This window comes from Symphodus melops (genome assembly GCF_947650265.1).
Source record: "Symphodus melops genome assembly, chromosome: 1".
Taxonomy (NCBI): Eukaryota; Metazoa; Chordata; class Actinopteri; order Labriformes; family Labridae; genus Symphodus; species Symphodus melops.
The window spans coordinates 6,106,103-6,130,333 of record NC_136691.1 but is presented as its reverse complement, the minus strand read 5'-3'; the positions used below and the strand labels follow the sequence as shown (position 1 = coordinate 6,130,333).

Sequence of the window (24,231 nt, the reverse complement as noted above, 5' to 3'; positions counted from 1 at the left end):
CAGAGACATGCCGAGACGTCGGACGAAGCAGAAAATGTCAATGTTTCCAGTCAACAAAATGTGAACCTGGTACTTTTGCTAAGCTGTTAATGATAGTATATCCGTGCTGACTTGTAAATAGTTGGCTCTCTTCACTGTCAGCTGAGTCTCACTTTGCATTTAAAGCATGGTGGACGTGTATCTTACAGATCTTTAGAATATTAAATGGGTAAATCTGTCTGGCACATTCCTTGCACATACTGAAGCTGATTTCATTATAGATAAATCAGATTCATCTTTTCAATCACTCTTTATATCCGTCTGTCCCTTTCCATTTCATCCCCTTTCTTCCTTTCTGTGTCTTTTCCTCATCTCCTTCCCTCTTTAAGGACTCTTCTTTTTACTTGTTCACTCCGTCTGTCATTCTCCATTTCTGTCATTCTCAGTATCGGTCTCATTATCTTTGTGTTATAATAAGTTTGCACTCAGAAGAGAGGAGGGTTGAAGAGGGCTTGATGAATAAAAAAAAACTGTGGATTGTAGGGAGAGCAACCAGGAGGAAAAGAAGAAGAATATATATATTTAAAAAAAAAAAAAAAAAAAAAAGGTGCGTTCTTAAAAAGCTGAGTCCACCAGAGCAGTCACAACAAATTCATCTCTGCTCTCTCTCCCCAGTCTTTCGTTCCCTCGCTCGCCCTCCCTCTGATACAAGCTGGCCACAGTAATACAATAAAAGAACTGGGCTCAGCTCTGTGTGTCTGCATGCATGAGTGTGTGTGTGTATGTGTGTGTGTGTGTGTGTGTGTGAGTGTGTGTGCAAGGTAGACGACACCTCTTACTCCCTACTCTCTGTCTCATCATTGCAGCTGTTCCACAGAGGTGTGTTTCAATATATCACCCTGTCACACACACACACACACACACACACACACACACACACACGCTTCGTCCCACTGCTTAATAAGCAGTATTCAGAGCTCCTGGGTTCATAGGAGCTGAAACTGCACTCCTGCACAAAACTGGAGCCTCTCTTTCTTTTCTCTGGTCCTTTTTCATTTCTTTTCTTTTTCCATTCATTTCCTTCAGCCTTTCTGCCATCTTTCTTTTGTTGCCATTTCTTCGCTCCTTTTATACTCTCCTTCTTCCCTTTACCTCCAACCAGCTCCACAAAGACATTCAGTAGACTTACTTCAACTATGTAGTTTGGTTTTCAAAATAAACCTTGTGTGGAGAAACCCCTGGCACTCTGGAGCTTTGGGGGGGGGGGGGGGGGGTGTAATTCAGTGTCTTGCTCAAGGGCACCCGGGCAGTGCTCAGGAAGTGGTCTAGCACCTCTCCAGCTACCTGACAAATTTCCAAATTTGGTCCTCACCGGGACTCGAACCAACGACCCTCTGGTTCCCAACCCGTCCCTACAAGAGCTACTGCCGCCTGTGTCGATCCAAATGTGCATTGATTGACAACTAATTTCCTGATGTATCGAAAATTATTGAATTTGTTTTCCTCCATTAATTCTGAAGCCAGTTCAAGGTTTCATTTGTCCTGTGTTTTTAGTCCCGTTAGTTTAACTGATAGAACCAGAGCTTCGAACCTTATCCGACACAATTTAACATGTAAATCAGTGAATATAAGTCTGAGCTTGTTGGCTTCTGTTTACTGTTACATCCTTAAAATGACTCGGATTGAACAAAGAAATGTGACTCTTTCTGCTCAGGATGCATATTATTCAACTGAACATGAACAGATCCCGCATTACAAACTAGAACTGTTAACAACTCAGAGTTAAACCGCACATGTTTCCTTCTCTGCTTTTCTTTACTGATCTCCACTCTGGCTTTTTATCTCACTGAATGTGAGGAATCTGTCTGTGGTCCAGTGATTTCTATCCATGACCAAACCAGGGGAAAGTAGAGGAAAAAAGCGAGCAAAGACAGAAAGTGGACACCTGGATGAGTCCTGAGGCTCTGCGGGGGAGGAGGGGACGACTCAAGTAGGAGGGAGGAAGGGTAGAAGGGTGGGCAGCTTCCTTCAGCTGTTCCCTCGTATGGGTGTGTGTGTGTCGTTACAGTGAGTGTGTGTGTGCAGGGTCCATATGTGCATTAGTGCTGGAGGAGTTGAACAGGGGGTCATACCAGATGGACAAACGCAGACACACACACAAATGACAGATTCCACCCACTAACCCTCATGTAACCACGGTTCAGTGGCTCTCCTGATCGCATGTTACTCCACGCTCAGTATTCTCACATTTTTAAATCCGCAATTAAACGGAAAGTGGGAAGAATAAGGGTTTCTGCCCAATCCTGCAAAAATCTAAAAGCGTTCCAAAGGATTTCTGACTCGTGCTCTTAGAATAAAACAGCTGCTGAAACGTGACTGACTGGGATGCAGCCACAGGTGGAACATTGTACAATGTTTAAGAGTAACATTAATTTAAATCTATTCATTTATCATATACATGTAAAAAGCATCATCTTGGAAGATTGAAAGGGTTATCTTTTCTTACTTTCAGGTGTGAGAACATTTCAGTCAAATGGCAACAACAAGTGTTCAGCTAAATCAAATGTGAATTCAAATGTGAAAAATAAAATATTCACATTTGAAAAGCAGAGCATTGTATTTGGAGGTTTGTGTCTTAAATGAATGAATAAATGAATTGCTTATACGATTAAACTCATTAAGACTAATAAAAGGACCAACTTATAGTCTAAACTCTGTTTGTAAGCTTACTATAAAACATTAAAGATGTCTGAAATGAGTCACAAGAGCAGTATACATTATAATTCTGCTAAACATCAGGTGTACTCAGGACAATTAAGCTTAAGAGCGGATTCTGGAAAGCTCTCAAGAGATAAATTGTGTCCATTGACCCAGATCAACCTCTCTCTCACTCACTCACACACAAACACAAACACACCTACACACACACACACACACACACACACATACACAGACTCATACAAACACACACACACTCAACTTAATATCCTCATCACTTCACTGGCCACTCCATTCCTCATCCAGTAAACTAGCTGCTATTTGTGAGTGTTTGTGACCGTGTGTGTGCGTTCAAACTGAGGTCAAAGGTTAAATTATGGTTATTAAGATTTATCTCTGAGTGCACAACTTCCAAAATACACACACACACACACACACACACACACACACAGAATCAGATGAGGTTGGACTCTCTGTCAGAGTGAAGCAATTGTCCTTCCTCTTCTGTTTGTCTCTCGCCTGTCATTTAGACTCATTCAAATCGCTGCCTGCATAATGAATCTGGTAATTGTCGCACTAAAGTGGAGGTTAAAAAAAAAAAAAGAGAGATCACAACAGATCAACCTCCTCAGTTTGTTGTTTCCTCTCTCCTGCTCCACACTCGTGTTTCGTTAAGTGATTCTACAGAGAGACAAGTGTCACGTTTTATAACTGAATAAATTATTTCTGTCCATAGAGTGTGTCTATCTGTTGTGACATGCAGTTTACACATTTCTTAATGTTGGCTTTTTTTCTGCCTCCTGTTGCATGCCAAGATGGCAAAAGAATAATGATTACCAGGGTTAAAAAGAGAGGGGATGAGGAGAGGGAAGAAATGAATGATGTGTGTGCGCGCATGCGAGGGATGTGCTTCAGTCCTTACTGACTAATTGACTGCCTAACTAACAGGGAAGTTATTGGCTGACTGACAAACTGTTTGTATGTTAAAGTCCAAGAAGAAAATGACACAGACACAGACACACACACACACAAAGGCAGTACACACACACACAGCATGATGACTGAGTGGACCCTGTGTCAATCCCAGCGAGCCTCTCTGCTCCGAGGCAGGAGATTCTGTCATCACCGCAGCTACTGTCAGGCCGCATCATCAGTAGCCGTGGCAACTAATTAAGACCTGCCTGTCAGCCCGGTGGTCAGTGTGTGCGTGTGGAAACGTACCAAAGGGACCAACACGTTCATATAATTAACTACCTGTCATAAACACACATGTACACATGCACACACACACACACAGAACGGGGGTGTCTGCCAGCATGCATCAGTATCTTCAGCGTTACTCACCACGACTCACCAGTCAGTGGTCGTGAACACACACTGTACACACAAACCTTGTGATAGTAATGCTTCCATTGCACTTTTTATTTCTCATTTCGTCTCTGATACTTTTGTGTCGTCGTGAAGAGTTAAACTACAGATAAAGATTTCAGATTCTTAATTAATAATAGCATTTAAAAGCCTTTTAATGCGAGTTAAAGTCCGACATTAAAAATGTAATCATGTAAAGGATAAGAAGTATCCTCAGCTACAGGGTGCAGATAAAATGATTGTTGTTGTTGGCGGTGCATTCTTTGTATTGCTTGTACATAACTTGTTCAATGTATTTAAAAACCTGGTCTTGTGTATGGGATTAAAAGAACGGAAACTTACATTTCAAAATGTTCACATTTCGTAAATAATTTCCTCAAATGACACTTTTCAGTTAAACATAATTATGTAAAGTTAAGTTTTCTCTTTTCATAATGTTGTGGAGAATAAAATAAAATGAGAATACTTGAAGTCAGAACTGTAGTAAATTGTATGAATCATTTTCTTTTTTTTAAAATAGCTTATGATGAACATGAACTGTTCTTTATTTTCTGTCACTACAGCCTCATCTCAGCTCTCAAAATAAGCAGCTAATGTAGATCACACAGTTAGCTGAACATAAAAATCACGTTTCAGCCAGTTGCTCTCTTCTAGGACATCCGTCCTCACCACATTAAGCAGTGATGCAGGTTCAATCACTGAAAAAGTGTGTGTGTGTGTGTGTGTGTGTGTGTGTGTGTGTGTGTGTGGTCAGTAATGAGGTGTGACTAGTGTGTGTCAGTGAAAGTTGAGTGATCGGCGTAATGAGAAACAGATCATGAAGGAAGAGAGAGAGCAGACAGGAAGAGAATAGAGACAGGAGGATGTATTAATATCTTCTTCTTTCTCGTCCTAACGATTGATTGCACATCTGAAGGCGGTCTGTGTCTCTGCAAAATGTTTTTGATGCTGCTGGATATTTGATGGGACAGACCAAAGACCGACTGTAAATATGACAAAGTCATATTTCCTTCCTGTCTGAAAACAAGTTCAACATTCGCTCTCTGAATTGATCTATTTCAGTTCATTTCAGTCCCTCTTGTTTTCGAAGGCACTCATGTTTTCTAATAGAAGAAGTCTGTCATTAAAACTAGGGTTGCACAATATCTGTCAGGATATGTATTAACCTAAAAAAAAGGTTGTCTTTGTATATTCACAAAAGCCATATTTGAATGCAAAGAAGATAACAGTTTTCTATGGCGATTAATCACTAAAGCTCGAGTATTAATCATCATTAATCCCATGTTTGAATATCCATTATTCGGCATGTAAAATAACGATTGTTAGGTGTTTCTTTTCAAATGTTTTACAGTCGTAAGCGGAGAGTTCACTTGCAGTTTGAATTCAAACCTGTTTTTATTTTTTATGAAGTAAGGACGTTCTGGTAGATAGAAGGTTATGACATTAACTTAACCAACAGAAAACAGTAAAGTAAAGTGTTCCGTGAATACGGTGATTATTTATTTTGATTCGTCACCCGAGCTGTCTTGAGGTTTTTTTTTTTAAGGCGAAATGAGACATCAGTCAAAGATGACGCAGAGTTGTTGGGTTTTTTTCATCACTGGGACTACAGGTCACTCTGATTGGTTGTTGCCTCGGATGTTTCAGTGCAGACTGATTTACACGTTACTCAAGTCTTAATTAGCTAATGGTGCAACGTGATTAAGTAAAGGGTGGAAATCAATCTAGTTAGCAGTTAAAAGGAATGCAGGAAGACCTGAACAAACATACCTGGTGATGGGATTATAAGCAGCTGGTTCAAGCCAATCCAGATGTCTAAATATAACGCTTATATAGGAGAGAAAAGAACATAAAGTTCGTGCAATGTCAAAATTGGGCCACCTTTGAAAAGTTGGTCACATAAGGCGAAACAAGTTGGCCAACTGAGTGAGTTAAAGTTTGACCTTGTTCAAACTAATGAGCTCCAGCCAAAAGCTGAAGAATGTGAAACAGAAAACAGGCCCCAGCAAGACAAACACTCGGATTTCACAGCAGAAAATGATCACTCTCTGAATGGGAATCCAGCCTGTTAGTAAAGTCAACACACACTCACGAGACAAGGAACAAAGTCCTCAAGTCTCTACCTCCCTTCTGTGTGAATCTGGTTTGTATATGACCTCGTTCTGCTGGTCAAAGTGGAACCTCACTGCATCCACAAATCCCCTCTCCTCATGGCAGCAGTAACGTGTTAAAGCATTAAACCCTTAAACAGGTTACAGACAGGCTGGAATAAAACTCCATCTTGTCTGATGAGAGAAAGAGAAAACCCACGCTCTGCGTCCTATCACACCAGCAGAACTTTCACTCCCTCCCCCTGTCTGCTCCTCCGTTGTTATCAGTAGAAATGGGGGGGGAGGAGAGAATAGTGCAGCTGCAAGAGTTTGTTGTATCAGTTGGCTCAGTTCTGGCGTAGTTCCTTATCACACTTCAAACAGCTCTTGCTCCCTCTCCCACGCACTTTTCTCTGCCCGCTTTTATTCTCTATCATTTACTCCCAATTCTCCTTTTTGTGAAGGATTACAGCTCATGTTTGTTTTTTCAGGATTGGGCCCGTACCATACGTCGAAGTAGTGTCTCATCTTGGTTTTAAAGCAGCTAAGTTTCAGATCAGATCTTTCTTTTTAATACTTCTTTCTTAAACTAACGCTGATCAGTTTGAGGAAGATGAAACTCAGCGAACGACTTTCTCGTTGAGGATGTTGTGGGAAAAGTTTAGATGAAACCAATCTCTTCATTTCTTTTTTGGAAGATCAAATCCCAAAACATGTATCTGTACATGTACTTGATAAGCCAAAACACAAAACATGCATCTTAACATCTACTCGTTGAGCCAAAGAAAAAAAAACTAATTATGTGTACATCTATTGTAAGGATTATGTGCTGTGCTCAGGTCTGAAATTGCAACCTTGTGCCGCTGACAGCCATGAAAACAGCCTGTTCACAAAGCTGTACCGGTTTAAAGCAGCGAGGTTGTGCTGAAACGTCGTCCCTGGATTGAATTTCCATTCTCAGGGCTCATGATTTTAACTTGATTTGATTTGATACAGCTAGATCTCTGAATGCTGCCACTGTTCATGGTCAAATCGACAAATAAATCAATGTCACTTTGGTCGCGCTCATACTCCGCATATTGTTTAAAATTCACACCGCAATAGGTTAAAAAACAATTTCATACAGAGAGTTTCTTTTCTACAAACCAAACAGATATATTTGTAAGAGCAGAGGAAGCTTTCTGAATGAGCACACAGAAAGAGCCAGAAACAAAGACAAATAGCATCTTACTCCCAAGATACATTAAAGTGGAGTTTTTTAAACCACGCTTCATTATGCTCTAATAACACGCTAAATTGATATCACAGCAGCCAGGAGAAATGATTTACAATTCACTTAGGAAGTGGGGACAGAGTGAGATAGTCAGACGAGCCAAAGAGAGGGAGAAAGAAAACTAGCTTTCTCATTCTTTCTCACAAGTAGGAGGAGGTTTCGCACTCTTCCAGGACGTGTTGGTTGCCAGTAACAGTCGTGTGGATTTTTTTCAGTGATTCCAAGACAAAACCCAGGCGGTATCATGAACGTGATTCATGTTTGAGGAATCCCACAGGATGAAGCCAAATGTTCACTCGGTTTTTTTCTTCCCATCATTCAAGAAGCAGAGACCGAACTCTAAATGATACCTTGACAAAGATGAGTGTCCAGTGTCTCCCCCGGGAGAAGCTGATCAAGTCTGGTTTTACAGTTACTGACATACATTTTGAATTTTTCTACAATTATCAACTACTTGCTTCCGCACAAAAATACAAAAAAACAAAACAAATCAGAGTATCTTGAGAAAAAAGACAATCTACTGGTGTTTTTTTTTCTTTTAAAAGAGCTCTCCGCCTTTTTGTGCGGCCGCTCTGAGCTCTTCACATTTTCATAAAGGCTCTGTTGTTGTAACCGGCGCTCTTTTCTAAATACATGATATCCCCAGACTTTTGCCTCCTAAGGATCTTGTCTTGTACACACATCTTCTTTGCTGCGCGTCTGCTTCTCTGCCCGGATTTGTATCCAGAATCAGGCTTTACTGTGGCTCTTTGGTGGTTTAGATTAATACATCTAACATCCAAACCCCACTTCACTGAAGTCAAAGAATGTCTTTTATGTGCATCACTGAAATCCCATTTCCCTAAATTTCATACTGACATTTCTGGATCTTTAAAAATGTTGGAATCTTTTCTAAAAATTGAAATAAAGTTGTGAGGGTATGACTAATCTCTCGCTGCACAGCGTTTGTAATGATGTAATATGCAGTCAAGATTAGACCTAATGAAATGAACCACTTTTTGGGATTTCTTGTGTATAACTGCATATTTTTGAGCTCATAAATTGGAGATGAAAACCATCATTAAAAGCTGTGAAAAAGTCTCAAAATCTTCACATGCTTACGTAACTTTTTTAAAAACCAACAAAACTAATTTGACCAATTTGAACTTCTAATTCTTAACTCAAATAAAATCCAGCCACTTGGAAGAGAGAGAGCCAAGAGAAGTGCCCGCTTTCTCACATTGTACAGCAAGAGCTGTGAGATGTAAACACAGAAGGTCATTTTAACGTCAGGATATTCAGGCTAGCTGCTCGTGCTAAGGTAACAGCACACAGAGGAGAAATAGAAAGTACCACTTTTACTTGCATGAATGTTTCATACAAGCACTTGTTATTGAACCATGTAGGAGAAGTAAAACAGGGGGAAGAGGACAAATGCTGCAGAAGAGATTATAGCCTATTATTGGCAACAGAAGATAGATCCTCTAACTGCAGATTTCTTTTCTATAAGCCGTCATGAAATCAAATCCCTGCAATGGTCTGGCCTGTTTTATTAAGTCCACAGTGTTAAGCTTAAACTTCACCAGCTCAACATCACCACCAGGAATGATAAAACAAATATGTTAAGGTCATACATACAACTAAACGTGAGTTCATGATGGGAAAAAAAAGCACTGTGGTCAATCTCTTCATCCTCACTCACTCACTCTCTCCCTCCTTCGCTGCCTCAATTAAAGCCTCTCCCCCCTCCTTCAATCGCTCCTGCTCTCTTTGGACCACTAACCTTGATTCACTGTTCTACTTGACTCTGCCGCGGGCTGGGACATGCATGTCCACACACACAGAACGGAGACATAGACAAGGACAGACAGAAAGATTTACAAGCCGTCACAGCGGCGTACGCAGAACTGTAGAAATACACATGTAGTTGACCATGGCGAAGTAGAAGCGGTTAGTTTGGGGCCTGTGTGAGGGGAAAGTGTGGCTAACCGAAACCACATGTGACTCACTCTCCTCTCGCTCCATCCAGAGGTATGTAAGCCCTGTGTGTGTGTGTGTGTGTGTGTGTGTGTGTGTGTGTGTGTGTGTGTGTGTGTGTGTGTGTGTGTGTGTGTGTGTGTGTGTGTGTGTGTGTGTGTGTGTGTGTGTGTGTGTGTGTGTGAGTAAAGGGGGAGGTGTAATAAAGGCACAGCGAGTTTCATGCTTCTAAGTCTTTCACCTTATATTATCCAGGGAGCAGTCGTGTGGTCGTTTCTATCCACTCTTCCATACATCGACGAGGTTACCACGTTCTACTGGTGGCTTCTGCATCAGGGCCAGTGATCAGACAGAGGTTAAGTGGTTTGCTCAAGGGCAAAGTAAGAAATTTGACCGGCTGTTAATGTGTTAAATAGGGCAACATCTATTATAGGTTTTCTGAATGTTTGAACGTGTTTGTAACAGACTGTGTTTCCTCTTGTTGCCAAGTACCAAACAGAAAGTGTTTAAAAAGAAGGCGAGTGATTCATGGGAAGGTCACATATGGTGTCTCTTAAGCACTAATGGTAAATCCAGCTGCTTGACCAAACAGACTATATTAGGTGGAAAAGGACCACCGCGTTTTTAACTGTGTATGAGAGAAAACTGCTGCAGTTCAAAGGCTCAATAAAGACTTGTACATGTTCCACCTCAATACACTACTGACTGTGCAGATTTCATCAACTCCAAACTAGAATCAGAATCAGGATTCGGTTTTATTGCCAGGTACATTTACACGGGAATTTGTCTTGGTGTATTGGGCTCAACAATTCACAGTGGAAATACAGCAGAACAGGAGTTTATACCAAAAGAAGAAGCACGTCATTGACCTCATTCAGTGGTAAGGGATTTTGTTGAAAACTTTCAGAAATTGTGTAAAAATGTTCCATAATTGTTGCTTATGTGACTGAACCTTTCACTGATAAAGTTGTCTGCAGCATGAACATAAAAAAAGTCAATGAAAAAAACAAAAGCGACGAATGACATTTAATCATAATCATTTTCAATGTTAGAGAGAAGGTGCCTTTTTCTTTTCTTAAGAACTACTTTTGAAAAAATAAGCCAGCCTGTGATCAACTGAATAAGTTGGATTTTTAGCAAATGGAACACAAATACTCTTTCCTTCGTCTTGCCTCGTTACCGTTTGGGCTAAATTGCATTGCAAATTGAAGCTCAGTCATTATTGTCTCAACTATAATGAGAGAGAAGCTTGACACAGAAACAGAAGATAGCATTACTTTTGATGCTACACTGAGGGTTTATGTACATACATAAACAACAACAATACAATAACAACTTTATCTCTGCTGGCTTTGTGTTGCCATCATTCCTGATGCACTACAAACACAGACTCAAAAACCCGCTGACACCTGGGCAAACAGACGTGCTGTATCTACAGTATCTCGTGAATAGAGTGACCGCGAGCCGTCCACATGAGTTCAAGTTCGTACTTCATCTACCCGCCCTTAAATGAGGGCATTATGTGGGGGCATCTGTGGCCTAGTGGTTGCAGCGCACGCCCCATGTACATAGGCTGGGGTCCGACCTGTGGCTTTTGTTCCCCGTATATCATCTCTTCTGTTCTTTCTCTACCATAAAAGGCATAGAAAGCCTAGAAATAAATCAGTTGAGTATATACTGTGTGTAGATTGGTAATCATGAATGTCTCAGGCTGCAGCAGTTCTGTTTCAAACATGTACTTAACTTCTTCAGGCTCACTTTGTACTGAGGGACTAACCCTGCAAGACAGAGCGACGCGCTGTGTTAAGGTGGTATTGTATGAGTGTGTGTGTGTGTGTGTGTGTGTGTGTGTGTGAGGTTGAGTGTAAGAGACAGTTTGTGTCATGTGGAGGTAGAGCTGTATCTGCTAACCATTACTCCGACAGGACAGCTCGCTTTGCTCATACACACACACACAAACACACACACACACACACACACACACACACACACATTCTCACACACAACACACAAACATGAGATGCACACACAGACACTTTATTTACCTTTGGCCGATACAGACATCGTGACAGTTAACCGAGCCACTTAATACAAAGAGACAGTTTCTTCTACAAAGGTTTAAATTCAGAGGAGGGTGAAGAGTGTGTGTGTGTGTGTGTGTGTGTGTGTGTGTGTGTGTATGTGTGTGTGTGTGTGTGTGTGTGTGTGTGTGTGTGTGTGTGTTCTTTCAGTTCAGCCAGATTTACTCTGACTCACACACACACAGAGTGACAAAACACTAACAAAAGCATTCCAGAAAGTGGGTAAAAGAGCTAGCAGGACAGAGGAGAGAGACAGAGAAACCTTGACATGATACAGGAGGGGCGGGTGAGACGATGTTTTGTACCAGCGTGACACCGAACAGGAGAAATTCTTCTGAACATTTTGAGCCATCAGATGAAAACAAACCAAAACTATGAAAACATACAGACAGAAGTGTTTTCACGCGGGTGCTATGATTGATAACAGCAACTTGTGTAACTTTGACAGAAAATGAAAGTTGAAATGCAGAAACGCACTGGTTCTATCGACTGAATTGTGAGGAGTTTCGTTTTGGTTTTAACTCTTTTGGTTCTGGAGACGCACAAGACAAATATTATTAACTACCTTAGCGGGAATTTTTACTAACTTCCTTCAGCACTGCACAGCTGTGTTGCTCTCTCATCTCTTAAATTACACCTTTCCACCTTAAGCAGACTCCACACACTTTATCCCTGTAATTCAACACCAATAAGTCTGGATTTGAGCGCACAAAATCCCACCCTTGATCTTGTTTTGGGTGTTTGGAAAGGGAAACACAAAAACAGGGGGGACATGGAGGTGGGCTAAAGAGGGGGAGAAAAGGGGCATTAGAGGAGGGTCATGTAGAAGCAAAGAAGGGGGGAAGGAGTACAGGAGAATGGGGGATGGTTTGATAAACATTGTGTTGCTTTGTTTGGGTTCGAGGGCCATAAATTCCAAAGAAAAGAAGAGAAAAGCAGTGGAAGAGGGGGAATGGAGGAAAAATAAACGTTAAAGGAGATTGTAAGGGAGTTAAAAGAGTGATCATGAGAAATGTTTGGAGGAGTAGAGAAGGTAGAGTCGAGGAGAGGAGAGTTTGTTTGACTAAACTGACTGATTTTACTTGACTTCACCAGACACTGTGGAGTCTGCATAGTGTCAACATCACAAAGGAGCGTGTTCGTGTGCATGTGTGTGATGTGTTGCTCATGTGAGAATCATAAAAAAAAAATTGAAAAAAAATCAAATACCTTCACAACAAGAATCTCACAGCTACCTGCCAACTAAATCCTTGCATATCCTATTTTGGAGCTTTTCTTGGTTCACATGTTGCTCTGCAGCTGTGACTGCCCTTGGGAATGTTTTTTTGCTTCTTATCACTTCCAGGGGGGAAAGGACACACATTTGACACCATTGAAAACTTTGTAGTTACTGTAATCTGGGTGGAAGAACTCTTTGCTGAGTGTTTCCCACAAGGATTCATTCTGTGCCGCTCACTTTAAAACAGAAAGGCCTTCGGGAAATACGGCCTCAGTAGGTGTCCACACCCATAAATCTATTGAAACTCTGGATAAAAACTATTGTGTAGTCCCATGAATGCAAGGAAATCAATCTGAGCACTTCAGTGTTTCGAGGTATAAAGTCAGTGGCAGCCCAGTGTGGCCCCTCTCTCAGTTCATCTGTTTGAGGTGCTAAATGATGTAGGCTAGGAACACACTTATGTTTACATTTGTGACCTTATTTTAATCCCCAGGAAGTGTGCTTTTCAGATGTAATCTCCCATTTGAGTAGTACAGTCAAGTACATTCAAGCTGATGCTAGATGAACATTAAAGCATAACTCCAGTAGAAGTGAAAGTTAAGACATTTTCTCTCTGTTTTTCGTTTTCTGAAGACGTTCTTCACTGATGCACTCCAGAGTCTGCTACGCGACGCTATAACAACAATATCTGCCTTTATATCAATGCTAAGTGTCGTGCAACATGCTGACAACATTTTCCGGAGAATATGCTGCAGCCTTTTCACATCAGCCCACGCGGACTTGCTGTGGAAACGATACTAGGGGTCCTGCAGGAGAAACTCCGGCTGAAGTCTGAGCGAAAAAATGTGGCCGTTTGTTTTTTGTTTTTTACAGCAGGCGGTCTGAGCGAGCTGAGGTGAGAACGCAGCAGGACTTCACCAGGAGAGTTCACATTGATCCAGTGGGAGTGAGCGGTGACGTTTATATCCTGTGAGTGGGGTCAGTGCAGAAACTGTCTGCATGCAACCTTTGCGGTCTCCTTGCACTTATCAAACTGCTGCTTTATGTATTCTGTTTTCATTTGTTTATATTATGATTCTACCAAACTACAACATAGAAGTGTTATAAAAGCAAATATTCACTGTACAGTATCGTATAGCGGAGTCTGTTGTGTGTTCTTTTTTTTTTTTTACGTGAGGCGCATGTGCGAAGCTCATCCAACTCTTGCCTGTTCATTTTCTTTCAAATGTTCTCTTTGATCTCTTTAACTGATCATAATCCTTGGGAAGCAGTTATTTGGAGGTAGACTCTGAATGAGCGTACATAATGCTGCTTCAACAAGCTGAGAGTGTCCCAGCAGGACTGACCAGAACAGTGACAGACAGATGTTCAACATTCAAACGTCTGTCTGCAGATACCCACACACAGCCTGTCTGTTAGAGTGATTGACTGAAGGTGCTCAACGTGTGCACGACATGCTGTCAGACTGACCGTGTGTCTGACGTCATGTAGTCATTTTGTAAACAGAAGGGACACACACGCACAGAAAGACAGACAGACAGACAGACAGACAGAAGGAGTGATTACTATGGAGGACAGATTGATAAAAAAAAAAAACGGTGCAACATCAATTGGAGGAAAAAGATAACTACGGGATGTCTGCTGTAAGATGTAAATCTCTGCTTACACAGAGCAGCAGCGCAGTAATGTGAAGATACACGGTCGGGGGATGGAGATGATAATCTTAATGGACTGGTCATCTGTCTGTGAGCCCCTGATTCACACACACACACATAGAAAAGGGGTTTATATCTCGAAAGCTTTCTGCTGCTTTCTACTGAAATCCGCTTAAAGAGCAGAGGAGAGTTATTAGAAAGGTCGAGAAGAACTGTAAAAATAGTGTCCTTTTTCCTATCAGGATATACTGTGGCTGTAAGTCCTCTGGGGTTTTAACACGTGGCCACACACAGAGATCAGGATGAGACTTGCTATGGTATACTGCACAGGGATTGCTTATGGCTATGGCTACTTTTGTGTGTGTGTGGTGCAGCTTTATGACAGATGTCTTCTTAACTGGACTAATGGAAAACACTTCAGCCACTGCCCATAGCTACACACACACACACACACACACACACACATCCCTTTGGCCCTTACTATAAACCCTATTCCACCTGAAGGCTAACATAAAGAGGCTCCATCTCACACATATGCGCCGTTTTTTGGTCAAGATTACTCACATACAGAAAAGAAAAGACAAAGTAAAGTGAAAAAAAAACAAAGCTTCCTTTTATGGACAGTTTTTTTTTCCTGTCTTGACCAAATTCCAATGTAGCCTGTCACTGCAGAGACACTTCCTTATCTAAATGTGTCTTTAAGTGTCTCTTAAGGAGCTTTGAGTGAAACTAAAATAGCCTCAGCGGGACACTAAGACACACGCCCTGAGAAGTCAAACGTACGATTCCCATTGAAATTGTCCTGTTCTAAAAGAATCTTTTGGACTGCTAAGAAAGATGATGGTGCGATCATGTGGCACACGTCCCAGCACAGATTTGAAGCAAGGCAGCACGGTTAAGCAACAAGAATTCGCGAAACATGTGTTTGAGTGTTCAGTGGTTTGGCTAGACCCCCGAGTGTTGGCAAACATTTGCTAAGGCAATGACCCTTAATCAGTATTGGGATGAGCTCTTTACTTGAGGTTCTTCAATGTAACGTTCAACATTATTGCACATATTTATTTTAACGCTCAATTTGTTGAAATTATCAAAACATAATTTCCAGTTGTACCAGGCAGCTTTATTTCATATACACTTGGTTCTCATCATCTATTCTGACGTTGTACTCGCTACATACTTCAGACAGACAACTCGTGTTACTATTGAAGCAGAAAGTAAGTTGAGAATAATATGTGCTTTGATAAGTATTGCACAAAGACAGTTTGAAAAAATAAGGCCTTGATATTTCAAAATGATTCCCTTTTGAGAAAGGCTCTGTGGAGTTTGATGGAAATAGAAAACTTGTCTGTACAGCGAGGGTTTTAGTTTCTAAACCAAACAGAAGACCAGCGCTAAGTCTGTCTGTGTTGCTATGCATCATTCAAACATTTCAGAAAACAGGCTTTTTTTTAAGTCTGATGTTGTGTCTGTAAGTTAGAAATAAAAGTTAGATACCAAAAACAAGCACATTTTGTTTAAAATTCAGATAAAGGTCAAACATGAAACCTACATGTCTTTTAAATGTTACTACACCTTTAAATAACAGAAAGCTCATTCAGGTTGTTTCCCTGATATCTCGTTGAGCGTTTTTTACTGAACTACGTCGCGGCTGAGGTAGAACCTGCCAAAACTGTTTTTCAAGAATCTGTCCTGCTTAATGTGAACTGACAGTGTTTCTGCCCTGCTGGGCTTTCATTATGCATCTATTATTTGTGCATCAAATTAAGTGGGTTTTGGAGTCTAGCTCTTCAAATCCTGAGTTAAACTTACACATGTTTATAAGGGGAGAATAAAGCATTGTTGTTGTTGTTTGGAACAAAGATGATTTCTGCTTTCATTTTGTCACAGCGAAACAAAGCATCATGGGATACCAAACTCCACAGTGACACAACTCTGCATTGTGTCATGTCTGCAACCTCAACTTTATTAACCTGTGACTTTCCCACAAAAAAACACCACTCCCTCATTCACAACCATTCGCCGTGAGTGTTTTTGTGTGAGGGAGAGACAGACGGAGGCGGGAGAGTTGGAGGATAGGTGTGAGACAGAGTGAGAGGATGTGAGGCAGCTAAAATGGACAGTTATGAGAAGACGAAGAGAAGAGGAAGAGGTGTGTTCAGGGACTGCAGGGACAAAGTTACTTTGAAAAATCCTTCAATAAAAACATGACTCGACTAAACAAACCACACCAGGAACCTTTAAAGCTGCCGACAGCTGTCTAACTATACACAGGCGAGACAGTCAGAGAGCGAAGTAGGGAGGAGAGGCACAGACACAGACAGACACATGGCAAATAGATCAACTGACAGCCAGGCTGGCAGAGTCACAAAGACAGACGACAGTAAACCAGTGCCACAGTGTTTTAACAAACTTTTTCACTGAATTCATTTCAAGTTCAAAACATTTCCATTATAACAGATGGAGATTTGACCTTGAAAATATGAAGCATTACAAAAAAAATGAAAATACTGGACAGGAATTTATTGCTATTTTACATTCAGTAGCCCTTTTCTTTTTTGGGATGCATGAAAAGATGCTGAAATGAAGTGTTGAGTCAGTGTGAGATTGTTCATAAGAGCAAAGAAACACAAGACCCACGAATGATCATTTTATCTAAACGTGATGGTTGACGAGGACGTGTGAGCTTCATGAGCATAACTGAGGAGCAGAGGGAACTTTAGGTGACAGGTTAGGTGGACACGTGTTAATGACGACGACAGCAAACACTCTATGTTATGATGATGACTGTGAAGCTCAGCTCTTAGCTGGCCACTTGTAACTCACCCTTCTCAGAGCGCCCCATGTGAGCTGCGTGCAACAGAAGAAAAGCAAAGAAGAAACATCAGATCAGATTGCATGCAAAGGTGTCGGGAGAAGTTTTAAGAAGCATTCACATCTTTATCTCGCAGCACACAACACTTCTTCAGACTGAACAATCATTTATCCGACGTAAGGCAGCAGCTTACAAACCAGCCCAAAAGAGTTATCCAGTACCAAGAGCCCACACAAAAGCTTTCATTGGTTTCCTTCTTTCCTTGGATTCTTTCTGACTACGACTGATAACAAATCTGCTTAGTAGCAACCAAATTATCCCACAGCTTCCAACACCAGTGTTCAAAAAAGGCAAGAGAAAGAAGAAAGAAGAGAAGTACATTTTCATAGTTTACGTGAAACAGAAACCTGTAGTGAGAAGAATATGTCGTCTCGCACGAGCTCTTGGACCAACAGATGTCTGATCACAACCTTTCCCCTCTGCTTCACCTCACCCTCGTAACCCTTAAAATAATCCTTTTCCCAAGATTGTCATCACCTGTCGCCACTTTTCCCAATATCCCCCGCCCTTTCACACACACACACACACACACACACCAGACATATCTCCATTACACATATTATCACCACTTTAGACGACACAACTGGTACTGAAGCGGCCCACATCTGTGTGTGTTTGCGTGTGAGGAAAAGGGAGTGTGTGTGTGAACTGTAATATAATTAATCAGCTGAGAGTGTTGATTACTTAATCTGTCATTAGGCAACTGTGTGTGTGTAGGTGTGTGTAGGTGTGTGTGTGTGTGTTTGTGTGAGAGAAAGGCAGCAGGGTGTTTCAAGGCTACCTTGTACTGACAGCTGTGACTGGAGCCAAGCGGGGCCGAGCTAAGATTGATGATACTGGATTAATAACCATCATTCATCAGGGATGTGATATTTTAGGGATTCAGGATTTGTTTTGGATGTGCCGCCTTCCTTCATTTCCAATGAGACTTAAACATGTTCATGGATCACATCCTGATTGGCTGACTGATGATTTAAACCTATCATGTTGCAGTATCTTTGTTCCATCTCATTTTGGCATAAAAGTCTGTAAAGTTTGAAGCTATGTTCAAAATTGTCTGCCAGTTTGCTCGAGGTAAAATGTTGGAGCATCACAACAATACAACACATGGTCACAGGCTTTAGGAAAACATGGGTTTCTGATTCCTTTGATTTAAACAAATCTTCCATGTCCATACACACTTCCTCCAGAAACATTTAGAGATTGTTGTAATGAATCTCTATCACCATTGTGGCTTAAGGGGCATTTTTCTGCAAAGGAGACAAAGTAATTAAACTTAAAATAATGAATGCAATCAGAAGTCTGGGGCTACAAATTTTAGCAGCAAGTTTTATAAAAACATAAACTCTTCCAACACCGAAATATTCATCTTTGTATTTATGAACAGTTGGTCGCCCCAAATCAGCCAAAATGTTACTTTGCTATTTAGGAAAAAGGTTTCTGAATTTTTCTAATGGATTTATTAGTAAAAGCTGCATAGGTACTGCAAAAGAGCCTTGTGTCCACTTCACCTAGTGGCCACTTGTGGGACTGCAGCAAATAAATAAACCTGCATTTTGTCCTTGGATGTTTTGAAGTTTTTCTGCTGAGAAAGTCGACATAAACATGGGATGCTGTCACTGATAGATGTCTATAGGTTGATTGGCACTGGTGTACATATTCATGCGTGGCACATTCTGGAAGTAAACTTGTCCTTAAGTCTTTTCTTACTGTCCAGGCTGGTTGATTAGTTCAAGTTTAACTGAATGTCATTTTTGGGTTGAGTGTCCAGGTGTTGGAATTTCCTCCATGCTCATATAAACTAAGGCTGCAACATAGAAGGACTTTTACTGTTCAACATTCAGCTCCCTCCTGCTAAATCATTATGTTTTGTCAGCAGGTAAATGTGTGCTGATTGACAAAGTCTCAGAGAAGCTAGAAAAAAAAAATCTGCTTGAAATTTACTTTCATCAAAACGTTTCCTGTGATTAGCCATGCAACCTGTTGTAGAACATCATTTTGCACTGTATGGAGGATGAAAAAAAATCTGAACTGCAACCTGTGTCAGTCCTGTCATGTTCTCACTCCCCCTCTCACTTAACTCTCTGGCAACAGTGCGAGGATAAGAGGTTGCACCGTCGCTGTGTGTCGCTAATCCATATTTCAGCGCAAACCCTCCAAATCTTTCTCTCACACACACACACACACACACACACACAATCTAATGAGGGATTAGCTAATGAATTCTCTCAACAGATTAATTACATTTCACACACACACGCTCGTATGCATGCAGACTTCATCCCTAAACGCAGGAGAAATGAGCCAGTTACTTTCAAAGAGATGGATTTCACAAATCTATCACAAAATTGAAATCCATGGAAACAGTTTGGCTCTGTGCAAAGCGGCGTTTGATTTGAAGAGAAGACATTAAGATGGATCTGAAGGACGGCAGACAGAGGCATTACTTTTAACGAGAAAATAAATAAAAAGGCCTTTGATTTGGCGCCATTTTACATGGCAAGAGTAGAACGAGGAGACTAAATGAGAGGCAAACATCTTTGTACCACTGTACTCCGCAGGGCTTAAAAGCATCGGCCTCCCTCTTTCTCTTCTAGTGACAGCAACACACATGACACACACACAATTGCTGCACACAGACACACAAGACATGACACACAAACACACTCCCTCCTGCCGTTTTCACAGTCTCTTGAGTGGAGGAGATGCCCACGGCCAAAAACCAATGGTTGCACTTCTTGTTTTTTCCCCCGTCTTCTCCTCTCCCTCTCACTTTCAATCCTTTTCTCTCTGGAAAAACACATTTTAATTTAATCTTTTAAATTGAGCAGAAAAGTAATTATAATTAAACCAACTTGGTTCTAATGTTCAAAATACTAAAATAATTCAGAATTGTAATTAAACCAGCTCAGATGTGGCGTTCGGTGGGAGCCTCTTAATTTGTCTGCAGACGCTAATGGAAAACAATTATTTCACTTCATTAAGATTTAAAAACGCCTGGAATGTGTGTCACAGCTCGATCAGAGAGGAGACAGATTTAGAAAGTTGTCAAATTAACAAAAGCTCACTTGCTGTCTTCGTACAGTCGAGGAGACGCACATTTATTACCCTGACTTTGAAAGTGACCGGCCAAAAGCATTCTGATAAGAAGAGACAAATTCACAGAAAAGCTAGAATTTACAGTTTGGCTTTCTAAATGGGAAACTGGGAGATAAAAGCGAGAAATGAGACAGTTTGAGAGAAAAGACACATGAACACAAACTCAAAGTGACTTTGTTACAAATATGACAGACAGATTTTAAATCCTCTGCCATAGAATTTTCCCCGTCCTTGTCTCTGATTTCAGGGCCTGACGCTAGCAGCGGATGCTGCAGCACAAAACACACATCTCCTGTGATTCCCCTCACCGTTGACCTCTGTTCAAATAATCACCACTTTTTTTCTCCAACATGGCTGCATTTATGTCGTGCTCATTAACCCTATATGACCACTTCTGAGTTCAAATTAAAGTCATTAAAAATGACTGTTTCGCACCTCTTTAGCAATAAATGCAAGGTCTGCCTTTGTGTGCATTAAATGAGGAGTTGTCTCCCTGAATTAAGATTCACAGTGAGCATTGAAAAAGGGCAGAGCAATTAAGTCATTATCCCTAGAAATGTGATCGTCTCATTACAATTAAAAAAAACCTTCTCCATGATCTGATTCAATTAAATTCACATAGATTGACTTTATTTTAAACATAGAATTTTTTTTTCTTCTGAGACAACTCACTGTTTAAGTCCTCTTTTTTTTTTAATCCCTGTTCTCATTAATGATAGCCCACCTCCCATCTCCCACCCATTGCAAACAGGCCTCTGGTCACTAGTATTTACTTGCAAATTAACAGCACTCAGATTCCCAAAGAGGCCTCAAAGAAATTCCACACATTTGTTACCCCAGAGGGGCCAAATGGCTACAAGAGAGGGGGAGGTGGGCTGGTTACAGAATATGGGAGGGAGGCAATAAAACGTTCACAGATGAAGTGGTAATTAATGTGTAATTTCAATGCAAATCATTGACAGACAAAGGGGAATTCTGAGGCAGAAAGCGATGTTGTCCTGCTTCAGGTTGTTTCCAGCGCTTCAAATGCGCTGTATACTTGTCCTTTGTTACAGCCTCTGTGGTTTCAGTCTAACTTCAGAGGTCAGCTGTCTAACAGCTGTGGAAGTGTCTGTCTGTCTTTCTCTCTGTGTCTGCGTTAGAGTTCAGACACGAACAACTGCTGAATGCGGAAATAAAGCGCACAAAAGCCCGTCCAAGCACAAAGACACAGGTAGAGAGAGAGTTTGCTTGCGCGGAGTCGAAGAGCTGCAGAGAATCTTGGAAGACTTATTTGCGTCCGATCAGTACCGACAAAAAACACACAGCGTATACAGGATAACCCCCTCATTTAGTTTATTAAGCACAGCTGATCCAGCTTGTTGCCCTCTCTGTAGCTTTGTGGGGTTTTTTCTGCACACCACACGGACGAAACGGCAGCAAACCAGGCACACTTTCCAATGCATCCTCTGCTTTCAACCGGGCACCAACGACATCCCGAAGTCCGCGAAATGAGCTTTGCATGCATCACAAGACAAATTACAAGGACTTTAATAAACTATTATCATGCACAGGGACACAACTATGACATACGCCGTGATAAAGTTTTATCCTCTCTGTCATGCAGACAGTCTTTCAAATCACATGCAACACCAAAAGGAATAAAAACCATTACAAATTCAGCTAAAGCCGGGTTAAACGTTAAGTGTGAACGACCCTCGTTTTCCCTCTTCTATCTCCTTTGAGTGAAATCACTGCGCAGGAACATCGTTCACTAAACCAAACAGGAGATCGACGCACAGACTATATTTTTATCCATTAGGTTTCACTGCATGCAGCGCGGATAAAGTTGAAGCAGATGAGGTTGACTCGGTTTGCAAGATTAAAAATACTCTTACAAGCGACTCGGAGTTGCCCTAAAACATCGCAGACTACACAGGACACTCAGTAGATATAATTACGGCTTCGTTCAAAAAGACGAAGAAAAAAAAGGATCGCTTAACGCCGTAGATACAATTAGTGATCATATGTTAACGCAACAAAGCACTAGATTGTATTATAAACAAGACAAAATGTAGATAATCTGAGTGAGTATTATTATAGCCATCAAGGGGAGATTTTGGTGCACACCTTAACTTTCTTTTCTGTGTTCACGCGCTGTCCGCGAGGACGCAGCGCGAGGAGAGCCGCGAACGATGTTTCTCTACACACCATCGTCAACTCTCCATCCATTCAAGCTCGCGCGAGCTTTTTAACAGGTAGCCCCGTGCAAAAGGGTGAACACGTCTGTCCCTGTAGCTTTTCATCTTGAATTCACTACATTCGTTTTGAAGCGACAGAAAATCCGTTCCGGAGTTCCGAGCCCGAAGAAATATGCCAACTTTGTTTATAACTCGGACATTTAAGTGACCAAAAATCCAACTATGCATCTGTTTAGTCATTTGTGCAAACTGAGCAAACCTACTTGGCAAACAGACGAAGTTCAAACAACAGCAGACAGTTTCACACAGGCTGAAACAGCGTGAAGCCTATTGCCAGAAACATGTTCCACTTCGCAACAGTGACAAAAAGCTCACTTTGCCGGACGTGTAAAGGCTATCTGTGCTGTGAACAGAACCAAAGCACTAACATAGGCACAAAGGTAGGCAGGCTACTACATGAACTTTGCTACAACACCTAAACACACCTGTCAGGAATTCAAACGCAAACACAGACCGGGAAAACGTCCAAACTTTCATTTTATCGCACTGAGAACCCCTCAAGTTTATTTCGTGCTCGTGCTTACCTGTCGGTATCTGTCCGGAGACTTTTCCGGCAGTCGAGAGGAGAAACAGGAGTCCCGGGAATACAGGGAAAAGTGTATCCATGTTTTCAAACGTGGCCGCTGCTTGAGTCCGTAACAGTTTTCTCCCCCCCGGTAAAAAAAAAAGTTTTTTTCCCTCTCGTTTCTCTGTCTTCTTTTGTATTTTTCTGTTACTTATGATATTATTCCTCCTGTTGTGGTGAATTCAGCCGCCCCATTCTCTCCTTTCTCGGGTTTCTCTCTTTTCGCTTCCTGCGGGGCTCTCGCGGACACTACACTTTGTTTCACGCAGAGAGTGAGGGAGCGAGAGCAGCACAGATCGCGAGCGAGCGAGGGAGGGAGGGAGAGCGAGGAGCGCAGCAGAGCGAGCGCGTGACGTCACGAGGTAGGAGATAATTGAAAGGGGGGAAAAATAAAAATAATAATCTAAATCCGTATTTTTTTATACGCCTTCAGTTCAAAACATTGGTATTCATGTTTTTTTATCTTAGTTTTCCTCATTAGTGTAATTAGCAAACTTTCAATAAAGTTTATGGGAGCAGAGACTATATAGGCCTACTGTAAATATTAAAGCCTTTTAACCTAAATACATGATTGTCTCACATTTCCTTTTTTTATTTCCCTATCATCAGTACGCCTATACATTAAAAAAATAAGTTTTGTTTTGACTTGACTCAAAGGCTATGGCTTTCCATTTGACATAATTGTATATATATTTTTTAACAGACTTCTTTTAAACATAATTGTGTAATTGGCTGTTATAGTCACTGCAGGTTAAATTATGATATAAAATATATTACCAAATGCTGACTTATTAAATAAGGTGATGGTTTGTATTTCATAGAAAAAAAACAAAAATACTATTTTAAATAGTAAATATGAAATCCCACATTCACACATTCATGCATACATAATACTGATCTCCTATGAGTACCAAACAATTAAATGAAATGGATTATTGATATTTATTCAGCAGAATATGCCGAAACAACACCCAAAGACCTTTCTATGAACTATCTGCTCAACTGTTTTAACATGATTTTAGTTATTGTGTGCAAATCTAATTTTGACAAACCTCAGAGCAGAAAAAAGCTTTGAGAGCTGAGATCTTTGGTGCCCCTCCTAGTGATGCTGGAATC

The 24,231-nt window shown here is 41.1% G+C and overlaps 1 protein-coding gene across 27 annotated transcripts in view; it reads right to left on the bottom strand.

The window, feature by feature from the left end:
* Window positions 1-23,434, bottom strand: part of ptprk (protein tyrosine phosphatase receptor type K) — a 107,205-nt gene extending 83,771 nt beyond the window's left edge. For 25 of the 27 annotated variants that reach the window (XM_079345028.1, XM_079345051.1, XM_079345050.1 and 22 more), the window contains exons 1-2: window positions 23,075-23,191; window positions 17,163-17,186 (exon numbers count right to left, since the gene is read on the bottom strand). In XM_079345028.1, coding sequence (XP_079201154.1) covers window positions 17,163-17,186; window positions 23,075-23,156 — 106 coding nt within the window. In that variant the 5' untranslated portion in view covers window positions 23,157-23,191. Of the gene's footprint in view, window positions 1-17,162; window positions 17,187-23,074 lie in introns of all 27 variants that reach the window. The other 2 variants (XM_079345052.1, XM_079345046.1) reach the window with 1 other exon arrangement.
* Between the last annotated feature and the right edge of the window lie 797 nt (window positions 23,435-24,231).